The sequence below is a fragment of the Notothenia coriiceps genome, unplaced genomic scaffold, assembly GCF_000735185.1.
Source record: "Notothenia coriiceps isolate Sejong01 unplaced genomic scaffold, NC01 NC01_scaffold00017984, whole genome shotgun sequence".
NCBI lineage: Eukaryota > Metazoa > Chordata > Actinopteri > Perciformes > Nototheniidae > Notothenia > Notothenia coriiceps.
The window spans coordinates 308,403-322,377 of NW_011350685.1; the positions used below are offsets into that span (position 1 = coordinate 308,403).

Genomic DNA, 13,975 nt, shown 5'->3' on the forward strand with positions numbered 1-13,975 from the left:
TTTCACAACACAACAGTACCCACTAGCAACAAAAACACTGATGACAATTTCCTGCCCAGGAAAGTCCAACTTCCGCTTGGGTTTACTGGGATTACATTTACTAGGCGGTTTATCCCAAACTATTGAATAAAGCTTTACTAAAATATCATTAGGCCTACAACTAAATTGGTAACAAAATTACATTGTAAATAATGTAGATACTTAACCGTCTACACAAATGTAGATTACGTGTCTATGTGAATAATACAAAATGTATTATGCTTTTTTAATCTGGGGGTGTGTATACTTAGATGGGATATAGCTAAAAGTTAGGTAATTTGCATGTTTTTTCAAATTTAAAGGCCCCAATGAAAAGAATAGATAGCATAGTGGGCTTAAATGTTACTAAAAATAAACATATTCATTCTAACCTATTCATTTATAATACATTTGCTCTTATATTGGTTTTCATTTGAGTTGTGTTTATGGCTCCATCTGTCAGATGGAACTCATGTTATTTTGTTTGTCTGATTTTCTAACAAAAACTAATAACCTTTCATTTTGTTTAGGAAACATGGCATACTTGGCAGATGGGTTACTAGGTTACTATATTACATGTTACTTGTTAGACGCTTTTATCCAAAGCGATTTACATACTCAATACTGTGGACAATCCCCACAGGAGCAATTTGGGGTGAAGTGTCTTGCCCAGGGACACAACGACATGCTGACTGCAGTGGGGTTTGAACCTGTGATCCCTTGATCCCACCACCAAGGCTCTATCCACTGCGCCACACGCCTCCTTTCACTACAACATATGGGGTGTTAGTTTAGCCCATATAGACTGTATATATAAAGGGTTTAGCCCATGGTTTAGCCTAGTAAAATGCAGGGGGACTTTAGTCATGTCAGATGGTTTGGAGAAACTCAACACAACCATCTAGTGGAGAATTTTGGTACTAACAGATCATGACATACTCGAGGAGCTGCAGCAGTTCTTCTGTTAATACAGCAAGCACTTTAACATACAAAATAACAATATATTGCTCAAAATGTTGATTACAGTATGTATCAATTTAGGCAAAACAAGGCACTTTATATGTGATCACGGGCATTTTTTAAAACACACTTAGGCATACACATTACACCGCAGACTTATACATTATGCAAAATAAACTTGGTAAATATGTTACCACAGATTTCGAAAAAATATATATAATTGTGTTGGTTTTAATAGTTCTTTTCTTATGTGTGCATTTGAAAAAATCAGTGGGTAAAATGTGCTTAAAGGAATTTGAATTTGATTGATTGACAGGTGATCTATTACACTCTGTCATGTTGTCACAATGTTTAATTTTTTTGCATTGTTCCACCTTAACCCAAATTACACATCTTTATTCAAATATTTAAGGGTAATGTCCTCATACAATGTTGTACCATAATGTGTAGCCTTCTTGAGCTGAATTGCAGAAAGAAACCTGAGCACCAAGAGGAAAACCTACAAAAACATGAGGAAAAATCCAGTTTTGATTTGAGCCAAGGACCTTCTTGCTATAAAGATGCTGGGACTAATAACTCAGACCCTTAAAAACAACATTAAACAGATTTAATCTATTTAAGTAAATCAATCTCTACTATTTTGGTGACACTATATTTACAAAAATGGTCAAGTAAAACATTTAGATTTGAGTTACAAGGAATCGTCTGCATTGCATCAGTATGGATGACAGACAGCACGTATGATTCACCACTAATAGCACCTTGTGAATGCGGTTTGCAAATAATTGTGAAATGAATAAAGGTGTGTCATTAATTTGTGACATCAAGAAATAAAAACCTGGAGAAAAGTTGATTGGAACTCCATGATGTATAATTTAAAGGTCAATATTTCCTTAGAAAACTAATTTATATTATTTTTTATATTTGTTATAAAAAAATATATAATCAATATCAAGATACCATGCAATTAAAGGTTATAGATTGTGTCAAGCTTTCGAAAAATGTGATTGATGAATGGAGAAAGCAAACTGTAAAAACATGTAGTTCTATTTTACAGACATATTATTTAAAATGAAGATAAAGATAAGTTCCGCTTCTTAGAAGAACATCTTTGAAAATAGCTTTTTAAGAATTGTTTCAACTAAGGTCAGTTAAGTCACAACATTTCAGACATAAAGGCAGTTCAAAGTCCTTTACACAAGCTTCAACATCAAACTAATTAAACAGAAAACAAGAACAACATAAGACATACAGTATTTAATTAATATGAGAGGTGACGAAATATAAGAATGTGACATCTTTTTAAAGGAAAAACAGTGCCAAACAGAAAGCCCGATTAGTAATAGTGTTTGGGTTGAAGCCAGAAGCTACCACAGGCTTTTAAGTGAAATACATCGGCCATAGCATCAAAAGGTAAATTAGATATGCAATTAAACATGTGTTTGACAATCCTCTGTGGTTTTTAATACCCCCAATTAAAATAAACGACATGGCAACTGATCACATGTGACAGCTGCAGTGATTCAGCATGTAGAAGTGATAAGACAGGACTGTGGTGTCAGAGGAAGAGTATATGCAAAGTTCCGGTAGGTTGACATACCTCACATACCATCTTCAACTGCTCTCTGTGTCAAAGGCTGAGCCAGGCCTGAAAAACAACTCTCAGAACAAAAACATAAAAAAACAACGCCCTCCGATATATGTGACTAAAGAGTTTGAATTTGTATGGTTCACTGTCGGAAATTGCATCAACGCAAAAACAACTTTGCTGGTACGGAAGTCCCTAATAACCAAAGTGCAGTTTCCAGAGTGCTCATGTCTTCCCATGCTTTTCTTCATGGTGTCAGTCTTTTTTAAATAAATAAAACATATTAGAGGGCTTATTTGGGGAAATGGGGTCACATTGGGGTAAAGATCCAATAGACACTAGGATTTCAGAAGTGTTTAATTCAAACAATGTATTATGGGGGAGTATCACAAACTGTTTTCGGGTTGTTTGGTTCTTTTAGAAGCTAAATCACTTTCTATGTGGGGTTGATCAGGTTGATGGCTGTGGGATAGTCACACTCTCAACCTGCTGCTTTCCGGGAGTTTGCCCAATGACTCTGTTCATGTTTTGGGTTTTAGGCCTAGTCAGAGAAAGGCGAGATAAACAAAGTGTTACTATGAAACTAGATGTGCAGATAGATATAAGCAGAGAGGAGGAGAAGACAAACTCAAAGAGGCCGAAAAGGTATTGATTTATTTCAATGCAAGCAGACTATGTATGGAAACTTTGCTTATTTTGAATATGTGGCCCTTCAGTTGAAAGGCTCCTTTCGAGCTCTTTTCCTAAACATCTACAGACCACCCAAATACTGTGCAAGTTTTTTTGATGATTTTACGGAGTTGTTGTCTATAGTGTGTATTGACTTTGACCGTTTAATCATTGTTGGCGATTTTAATTTCCATGTTGACAACCCTGAGGACAGAGGGGCTAAAGAACTGTTTTGTGTTCTTGATAACTATGGACTGACTCAGCATGTGAAGGATCCGACGCACAATAAGGGGCACACTCTGGACTTAATTGTATCAAAGGGTCTGAACATCTCTAAGCTTGTGGTGACTGATGTTGCGCTCTCCGACCATTCCTGTGTTTTCTTTGAGAGCTCTATCACCGTCCATACAATTGTTAAGAAAGAGGTAACCACTAGACGTCACTTAACTGAAAATGCAATGCTATCTTCTCAGTAAATGAGCTAGTTGATCATTTTAATTCTAAAATAACAAATGTCATGGATACCAAATCTCCATGGAGAAAACTGTGAGAACAGCAAAAAAGTGAGTGCAGAAAAGCTGAACGCAGGTGGAGAAAAACAAACCTCCAGGTTCACTTGGAAATATATAAAGAGAAACTCGGTTTCTATAATCAGGAAATAAAAAAGGCACGACAATCGTTCTTCTCTGACATCATTAACAAAAATAAAAACAACTCACATGCTTTGTTTGGTACCGTCAACAGACTAACAAACCCCCCAGTGTCGATAGCCTCAGAATTTCTATCCACCAGGGCCTGCAATGACTTTGCCTCCGGCAAAAAAAAACATTTATCGGGCTTACTTTGCCGTACGGTCCACTAATTCGACACCACGGGGCTGAGTCTGACGTTCCTTAGACCTCACCCTAGGATCTTTGTTTGACGGAAGTGACGTTTGTAACGACGATGTGTGGGCGAGAACGTGTCTATGTGCGAAATGTTGTAGTCCTCATGCAGGTCGACTGGTCTTTCGCTGCGTCAAGACCAGGTCGAGCGCAGTAGAGTGCGGTCTGAGACGTTGAGGGAGGACGCAGTGGACGTACAGGTAGGCTGAGACGTCGAGTAGGTCTTACGTCGACGAGCACGACAAGAATTGAAGTTTTACAGGGTGTGGTGCTGGCGAGGAGGCGAGGGAAGTGCCGAAGGCCATTGACGATCTTAGGTGATAGTTTGTGACCATGCACGCATGGTACGGACGCTTACCTGACCGGGAAGGGTGTAGGTCTACCAATTTTGACATGTGGGTCGTGTACGTGAAGTGAGACGTAGTCGTTTTTGTCGAGCGACGTGGGCGTGGACGCTCCCCCTAGGTTCAAGGGTACGTCGTTTAGTTGTAAGCCCACACGATTGGAACCGAGGTTTTACCACCTTACTCCGGAGGGGTAACTGTAGTCCTGTCGTCTGTCGAACGGTGTAGAAGGCCGCGTCTGACTTTTGGTAGGAAAGCTGAGGTCAGCTCGCTCATTTAATGATTGTTTCGTGAATATATGATTCTTTCCTGACCGAATAGATTTCGGTCAACTCATCGGTGCACTTTACAAACCGGGATACTTTGGATACACTGATTATAGGATAAAAGAAGTTCAACATAGAAGGACCCAGCTTTACATGATAACCATTCAGCGAAACCTATTTTCGCAGTCGATTTACGTTTACATTTACATTACCACCCTGCGAGAAACAAATGTGTGATTACCGGGTAGTCGGGTTTCGGAGAGGGGGGGACTAGGAGGAAGAGGTCGTCATTTAAATTGAATCCAACCAACCAACGTATAATACCGTCCTAGACAAGAGGTGGGGCAGGAGAATAGACACTGCACAATGACTTGCTCGTTATGCATGACACTAGACGTACGAGAATAGTTTGATAATTAATTTCAAAATTTTTTTTTCATCCCCCAGGTTTTACGGGCGGTTGTACGAAACACAAATTGCAAGTAGTGATTTATTAGTTTTTTATACTTGCAGTAAAATGACTTTAATTAGTTTTATTTCCAACACCCAAACAATTTGAAAATTTTGTACGACTTCCACTGTCTGTGTCACTATCTACAATTCCTGGATTGTCAATCTTATTTATGTTATGTTATTTACAGTCGACAGGCGGCTCCTCGTCTGTCACATACGTTGGTCGACGTTACCTCGTACCTAGGTGGTCCCTCTCGACACTTACTGCGACGGTTTTACTTTGAGTATACTTTTTTGGTCGCTAGGAGTGTGCTGTGTCTCGGACAACAAAGATAAGTATTTTTTCACTGTTTGGTACGGAGGACCAATTATATATATTGAATAAAAAGGGGTATTTTCGCCACCCACTTTCGTTATGCCCTCCACTTTTATTGTATACACCTTATGCTTCTTAACACTACGGCACCGAAATAGACGTTTGACTGTCGTATTAACGTAAATTCGGGCCACTGTGTATAAATAAATCTATAACAATTTGTTTCAATTTATTTTCCGACCTCACAAAAGACGGAGACGGTCTGTTTGTTAACCCTCGCCGCCACGTTTCTAGTCTATCCTTATAGCCGCGACCAAACATGTCATCACAACAAGAATAATCTGTAGTTACATCAGGCGACATTATACTTGACATCAAGGGTGTCGTCGTCTGACTGTAAGTAGACTGCAGGCGACCGCGTAGTATTTATATGTATGGCAGCTATCACCATTCACGTACATCTAAGGTTNCTGACTGGATGACTCAGAACTTTCTCCAATTGAACAAACAAAAAACTGAGATCATTGTTTTTGGAGCAAAGAAGGACCGATTAAAAGTAATCACAGAGCTTCAGTTGGCAGACTACAAAGTAACTCACAAAGCAAGAAATCTGGGTGTAGTGATGGACTCAGACCTGAATTTTAACCGTCACATTACAACAGTTATTAGGTCTGCATACTACCTCCTGAAGAATAATATCAACGATTAAAAAACTAATGTCGCAACAGGATTTAGAAAAACTTGTCCATGCTTTTATTTTCAGTAGACTCGACTACTGCAATAGTGTATTCACAGGGCTCACTAAAAAAATCTATCAGAAGGCTGCAGCTGATTCGGAACGCTGCTGCTCGAGTAGCTACTCACTGACACTAGAAAAGTGGATCACATCACTCCGGTTCTGAGATCATTACACTGGCTTCCAGTCTGCCAAAGAATTGATTTTAAAATACTACTGCTAGTTTTTAAATCACTAAATGGCTTAGGACCGGGGTATATAGACAACCTCCATCACAACGAAGCAGCAGGAGTCTCAGGTCTTCTGGGTCGGGTCTGCTCTCTGTTCCGAGAATAACCACTAAACATGGAAAAGCAGCTTTTAGTTATTATGCCCCAACAATTTGGAACAAACTGCCCAAATTGTGCACGTCCGCTGAAACACTTCCTATTTTTAAATCCAGATTAAAAATGCACCTATTTGCCGGTGCTTTTAATTGAGCTGCCCATACTCACACTACAGTATGCCTTTTTTAGTCATGTATTCTGTACCTGCTGTGTTTATTTATTTATTTTATTTCATCATCTTTGCTTTTTATGCCTGTTTTTAAATGCCTTTTTAATGTTTTTGTTCTTAAATGTATTTTTCTTTTAATTTGTAAAGCACTTTGAATCGCCACGTGCTGAAAAGTGCTATATAAATAAAATTGCATTGCCTTAAATGTTTCTTGTAATTATCTTTCTTACAGTCTCCTCTTTCTTACATTAATGCATATTAAATGTGTTAATGCGAAAGCAGCATATATGCAGACACATGTTATTGATCACATCATTATTAAATAAGTGTTTAAAATAATAATTAAGGACTATATTTTTAAATAGTAATCAAAACATTTAGGACAAAACTACATTTAGGTGATTTAAAAATGGGGTATAAAATAGAAGTTGTATTTTTTTTTTTGTAATGGCTCCAGGAAAGACATTTCTAAATATGTTTCCTGTTCTTTCTTATCACACATATTTGCATCATGATAAAAGCTTCGTCGAAACTCCCCTTCCTTGCAGTTGCAGATGAGAAGCTGTGTTGCGCACGGCCCGCCCGCCCGCCCGCCACACCTGTCCTATTCGATGACTCGAGGCAGCAGACAGGTAAGCCTGAAGGACCCGCCCACTGCCAGGTTTCAGTCAGACTTGTTTTTAAATAGCAGCTGTTGGAGCTGTCAAAACTCAGTCTCTCCTGTGTAAGTTACTACACTGAGTTGGGCTGCAAGAACACACACATCACCAACAACCATGCCGTCGCAGAGAACGCAGGAATGGATGCGCACATCCCTGCGCACCCCGGGCATCCTGATCTTCGGGATGGTCATGGCTCCCTGCGGATGGATCCTAAACCTGACCGCCACAGTGGCCCCAAACTGGAGGACCCTTAACGACCTTCCCTTACGCCCGCCGGATGAGTACATCCAACAGGGCATCTGGGAGATCTGCAGGGCCAACACAGTCGAGACGAGGGTGGACTGCACTCTGCAGGACTCCGAATATTTCGGGAACCAGATTATCGAGGTGGCCCAGGGTTTAATGGTGGCCTCCCTCATCGTGACTCTAATCGGGCTGGCAGTGGCCATCCCTGGGGTGCGCTGCTGGACAGACAGGCCTAACTGGTTGCTGGCTGGCCTGGGCGGAATCCTGATCTTCCTCTCCGGGGTCATGACCATCATACCCATCGCCTGGTACACCCACATCCTAAAAGAAGTGACAACGTTGTCCCCTACCATAGATGTGCGCGTGGGGTACTGCATCATCCTGGGCTACATCGGTGGGATCTTTGAAATCCTGGGCGGCTTCGTTATGTTCATCGGGATCTGCCGGTGCTGCGGAGGGAAGAACCGAGGGGAGAAGCGGGTGGAGCAGGTAACCGGAGCCCGCTTCGCCAGCAGGAGACAGCCGGCGAGAAGAGTCGAAGTGCCGAGCCTGGACCGGGCCCGGAGCGAGGCCAGCAGCGTCCCGTACTCGAGAGACTCCCTGGATGAAGATGTGTCCTTCCCCCGGGCCAAGAGCACCGCAGCACAGTCAGCGAACACCTCATACGGCGGCAGACCTTATGATGCAGACCTATGAGAAGAAAACACTACAGGAGAGGAACACGACGTAAAATGGATATTAAATAAAGGACTGAGAGTGGGAAACTTTCTAGGAAGATGGTAAACTTTATATTACAAGTAGAGTTTTTTATATTATGGAGTATTGTTACATAAGACATTATACCAACACTTATTTTAGGCCATAAAATAATGTGTCAGTGGTGCCAAGAGATTAACACCTTGTGAAATCACTGTAAACTCATTATGTGTAGTCTATCAATTGAGTTAGCCACATCACAATTTGAAGGCAAACATCTATAATATTGTTAAATGATGTGAGAGTGAGCCAGGGCAATGAGACCCATAATAGCTGGGTTATGATTTATACTTACATCATGATACTGGAGTGTGCTTCAAGCAGAGCAGTGCAGGTGGAGATGTAGTGGATATTATAAGGAAAATAAAAGGTGAAGAATTCTATTTTTTTCTACATTGCCAACTTTTCCCCCCTAATGTTTTTATGTAAATACTGTATTCTTATGCACTTTAAGATTATGGCCGACCTTGTAGGACAATAGGCCACCTGTTGAAAAAGAAAGGTGATCAATATTGTTCTCATTGCTCTTTGATACAAGTGTTGTTTATTAAATGTGCAATGTTTCCTAATAACAGATGACTGAGTATCAACTTATTGTTACATTACAAGTGTTCAGATTGCATTTGGAGAAAACAAAGACGTTTTTAAAATATATAAGGGGAATAGCTGTGGTTATAAAGGTGAGGTTAATTTGTTGTCATAGTTTGGCCTGCAATTTCTATTACATGAAGCCACAATTTAAACACACATTCAGAAAGGCTACATGTTATACAGATACTTTTTTTTCTTCATACACACAACCGGTCGGAGAGGTTTGTTTCTTTCAACATCTTGTCTAACAGCATTTCTTGTTTAAACTGGATTTGCACAAGGCCACACTGTAGTGAACAATTGCCTCTCTCCTGGCCGTTCAGTCTTTTGCTGTTAAAATGGCCTCCCAAGTAATCATGATGCAGACTCCCAGCCGGACCTGTTGAATGCACCAGTTAGATATAGAGTAAGTCACTTTTTTTAATGCAAAGTTTAGCAGTATTCTGTCTGAGGCTCACACACTGGGACAAGTCACTGACAGTGCCATACAGATACTAACAGTTCATACAGCAGAGAGATGGTGTTTAGGGCGTCAGTCTTTATTTATAGCCTCATTCTCCTGAGATGCTGAAGAGCTTTTTTTTTAAAAAGTTTTATAATAGCTCTAAACTTCCATGAAGGAGACTCAAATACAAGAATTTAAAGATCATGACTTAACTTTCTAGTATGGGTCCAGTTTCACAATGCTCATTCCCATATTTACAACTTTGTAACCAAATCCAGCTTTACATTACACTCAAACTTAAATGGCCACATGTCACATCGTAAGGCATGGCACAAAGGTTGTACTCTCTAAAACAAAGCCAAAATACCTCCAGTATCATCATCAAGGTGACCTCAGGCTATTTATTGTTTGCACATAATAAGCTTGTAAGCTTAAGGACCTTCCTGTAGTTGTGGTGATTGAGGGTCTTTGAAAAACCTTTGTTATTGACTGCTTTACGTTGTCATAGACTGCTGACTCCTCATTCCCCTTAACCGTCCAGTAGGGGCCGCTATAGGTTAAAAACAAACCTTACCTATAGCCAAAGTATGTAGGTACTTGCTCAAAAACAATTGCTAAGAAGTATTCTGAAAGGAACAATTGGGTGACCTTCAATTATTAATTTTTAATTTTTAAAAAAAATAAAATTGTATAAGACTTCAGAAAGCTCCTCCACAGTCACAGATAACATGACTTTTCACAGACATCACAGGATATTAAACCTAACATGTGCATGTAATCAGTTCCCCTTTAATGATACAGCACCAGCTTAAAATGCTACTTGAGGTTGCCCCTCCTGAAAAACAAACATGCAAAGTTTTCTCATTAATATGAACACAGGTGTTGACATAGTGTCACCCTCATGGCAGATCCTTCCTGTTCCATCACATCACATACACATATTATATCTGATAACAAAGACTGAAGTGCATGATAACAGATCAGTCCTTCCTGGTCCAGTTAAGTTTAGTAAACACTGAGGCTGATACAATCATGTTACAAGATCCCAGAAAGAGTGCCGAGAGGCAGCGGTGCATGTTTTGATGTACACAGAACAGACTGGCTGTCTGTAGTCAGTGGTAAAACACATTGAAACCCTAAAAGTTTCGTAAGGATTTCAAAGATACTTAGAGTCTGTCAAGCTGAAACAAAGTGTTGAAATAAACTACTAGCTATTGCTGCACATCATTTGTCATAATAAAATAGTTGTATCTTTAACTTCATAGCAAGATTATAACTTTTCCTCTTCATTTGACCACTTTATCCAAAGTGATCAATTATAATTACAATAAGTTCAAATTCAGTCCTGCAAGAATCTGTTTGAAATGTAGTGTTAACTTCAGAAATAAGAAGTGTCGTTTGATTTAATTAGATTTAATTGGCCAGGGTTAAGTCAAAAACAGGTCGACTTTGTTTACTTCTGTAACATAATGACGTCACACTCGCGCTTGTATTGGATAGCACTCCAACACATTATACGTGATATCTTAAGGGGTGGGACCTCTCTAAGCAGTTGACCAATCACAACAGAGCCGGCCAGCTAACCAATCAGAGCAGACTGGGCTCTGGTTTAAGACAGAGGGTGAAAAGAGGTGCTGCAGNGGACCCTTTTAACAAATCTTTGATATTTTAAATAAAACATTGATATGTTGTGAGTTTTGTACATTTTATTTGAAAGTTGGTGAACATACAGCAAAATACATACAGAACAAAAAGTGTATGTGCAGTAAAGATATGATATACGTACATGCCAGTGACATTTTTAATTAGGGGTACTGAGTCATAAATCAGTTAACCACAGATCAGCTTGCATAGCTACAGAGCCAATATGATCCCCATTGACATCAGGACAGCAGAAAGCTTACACATCTTCTGGCGCAGACCGAAAACTCATCTCATTCGACTCCACTTCGAGCAATAAAATGAAAAAAAAAGAACCTGCACTTACATACTAACAAAGCACTTATATACTAACAAAGCACTGGCTTATCTAAAGCCTGTTGAGTAGCACTTGAAATGGTTTGGCAAACCATTTCAAGTGCTACTCAACAGGCTTTAGATAAGCCAGTGCTTTGTTAGTATATAAGTGCTTTGTTAGTATGTAAGTGCAGGTTCTTTTTTTTTNAGGTCAGAAGATCAATTGACGGGTATAGTGAGCGAAAGGAGACCCGAATTTCTCCGTTGAACTCCAATCTGTGTGGTCACTATTTATTTACACATCTTTACTACAATATGTGATCTAAAAGTTTTTTTATATGTCCTCTATAGGATGTCACTGTGAAGACCCCCAGCCAAAAACTTTCCCTGTAAAAATTGAAGGCGGTATTTTTTTCGGAGGGTTGCACTGGGGGCGCACCACTGAAAATGGGTACCCCTCTCGCCGCCAGATTGCATACTTATTTGTACCCTAGTGTTTACGATCAAAACTGTGTCTCTCAACTTTTTATATAAGCTACGTCATGATTAATATTAATAACCTCGAACGATCCGCAGTTCTCTGGTCTTCGTCGGTTCCTAATCTGTCTTTTATTGCCCGGTATCCGCTCTTTACCTCGACACCACACTCCTCTCTGGTACCTCTGGTCCGGGGGGGGGGGGGGGCGGGGGGGGGGGGGGTGGGGGGGGGGGGGGGGGTGGGGGGGGGGGGGGGGGGGGGGGGGGGGGGGGGGGGGGGGGGGGGGGGGGGGGGGGGGGGGGGGGGGGGGGGGGGGGGGGGGGGGGGGGGGGGGGGGGGGGGGGGGGGGGGGGGGGGGGGGGGGGGGGGGGGGGGGGGTGGGGGGGGGGGGGGGGGGGGGGGGGGGGCGGGGGGGGGCGGGGGGGGGGGCGGGGGGGGGGGGGGGGGGGGGGGGGGCGGGGGGGGGGGGGGGGGGGGGGGGGGGGGGGGGGGGGGGGGGGGGGGGGGGGGGGGGGGGGGGGGGGGGCGGGGGGGCGGGGCGGGGGGGGGGGGGGGGGGGGGGGGGGGGGGGGGGGGGGGGGGGGGGGGGGGGGGGGGGGGGGGGGGGGGGGGCGGGGGGGGGGGGGGGGGGGGGGGGGGGCGACAGAACCACCTCACTTGGCCAAAGACCCTAATTGACCAAACGGCTTTGTGGCTCGTAGAAACATAATTTTTTTTGAGAGGGCAAAGTTTAATCAGAGACAGCAGGAGCTGGGCGAGTCGGCTGACAGCTTCCATACAGCGCTGCATTGCCTGGCGGAGCACTGTGGATATGGCGCTCTTCATGATGAAATGGTGAGGGACAGAATTGTGGTCGGTTTGAAAGATAAAAGACTATCAGAACAATTACAAATGGATCCTGAACTGACGCTAGAGAGAGCAATAAATAAAGCTAGACAAAGTCAGCTGGTAAAGAAGCAACAATAAATGCTCAAAGTTAATTTCAGGACAGAGATCGCCAGCACACAGCTCGAAAGCGTGCACGCGCGGCAACAGTTTGGCGCACGTCCGAAGCACGTTAAACTACACAAGGAGAAAAGAGCACCGCAGGATAAACAAACACAATGCAGAAGATGTGGAGATGCAAGAGGGCACAGATTCTACAGTACTTGAGTATATGTACTTAGTTAGCCTACTTCCCACCTCTGGTCAATAATGATAGATCTTAATGTCAATAAGTTGTCTTTATTTACTTATAATATAGGCTATCTTGAGTATTATCATAAAAATAGCACGTTTATTTATTTTAACAAACTACGTTCTGCAAGTAAAATCGAATAGAAATTATCATTTGTAATCATTCTGAAAAATAAAGATCGGACATCATGCAATTCTGTGTACAGATCAGTTCGATAAAGTCATGCCTAAACAGCGACATTTTACACAATAAATACAGGTTTAAACAGCAGCATTTGCCACAGAAGGCGAGTGGCAGCTACCGTAAACCTTCTCTTACCCCGGGGCCCGGCATCTTGTTGCAACTCCCGTTCTGCGGTTGCAGATGCCTCGGCAAGTAGTGGCATCTGTGGCAGATGCCGGAAGTACTTGCCACTGCCTGCAGATGCCACGAAATGCGCTTGCTCTCTCTCAATTTCATCTTTGAGCTATATCAAGCTAACTACATCTTTATTCCACCATCACCATATAAAAGACATGAAATTGATTTTGATCCTCTTATATTACTTTTGAAGTGTATCAAAATATCCCAAAAATATGTTAACTCAAGAGAAAGATGTATCTTGGATTTCACCAGTTTCCCCCAGGATAAATAAAGTATTCTGATGAATAGGATAATAAACATGATCATTGGTGGTTACATTAGCTGAGCAGACTAAGAGTAGGTGACTAAATAAACAGTGAGTGACCATACCTTACCATAGATTCTTAAGAATGTCAGTCTTGCCCAATGTTTGATAGGCAAGTTTTGTCCCCACTGTAAGTACACTGAAAAGCAGGATATTTTTGTTGCATGTGTCGCAACTTGGCAACAATTATTTTAGCTTTTCAAAACACCCCAAGTGAATTTGTTGTATGTGCTATAACAGTGTGTTTACTTTACATCATAAGCAAGAC

General features: G+C 41.8%; 1 protein-coding gene across 1 annotated transcript; it reads left to right on the plus strand.

Moving 5' to 3' along the window:
- The first annotated feature begins 7,393 nt into the window (after positions 1-7,393).
- On the plus strand, positions 7,394-8,965 carry LOC104950749 (claudin-23-like). Its single transcript, XM_010777309.1, has one exon. The coding sequence runs from the start codon at positions 7,506-7,508 to the stop codon at positions 8,331-8,333; it is 828 nt and encodes a 275-aa protein (XP_010775611.1). The 5' UTR covers positions 7,394-7,505; the 3' UTR covers positions 8,334-8,965.
- The last annotated feature ends 5,010 nt before the right edge of the window (positions 8,966-13,975 follow it).

Bases quoted from the DNA above. Each gene is read 5' to 3' on its own strand.
- LOC104950749 (XM_010777309.1), top strand. From the start codon at position 7,506: ATGCCGTCGCAGAGAACGCAGGAATGGATGCGCACATCCCTGCGCACC.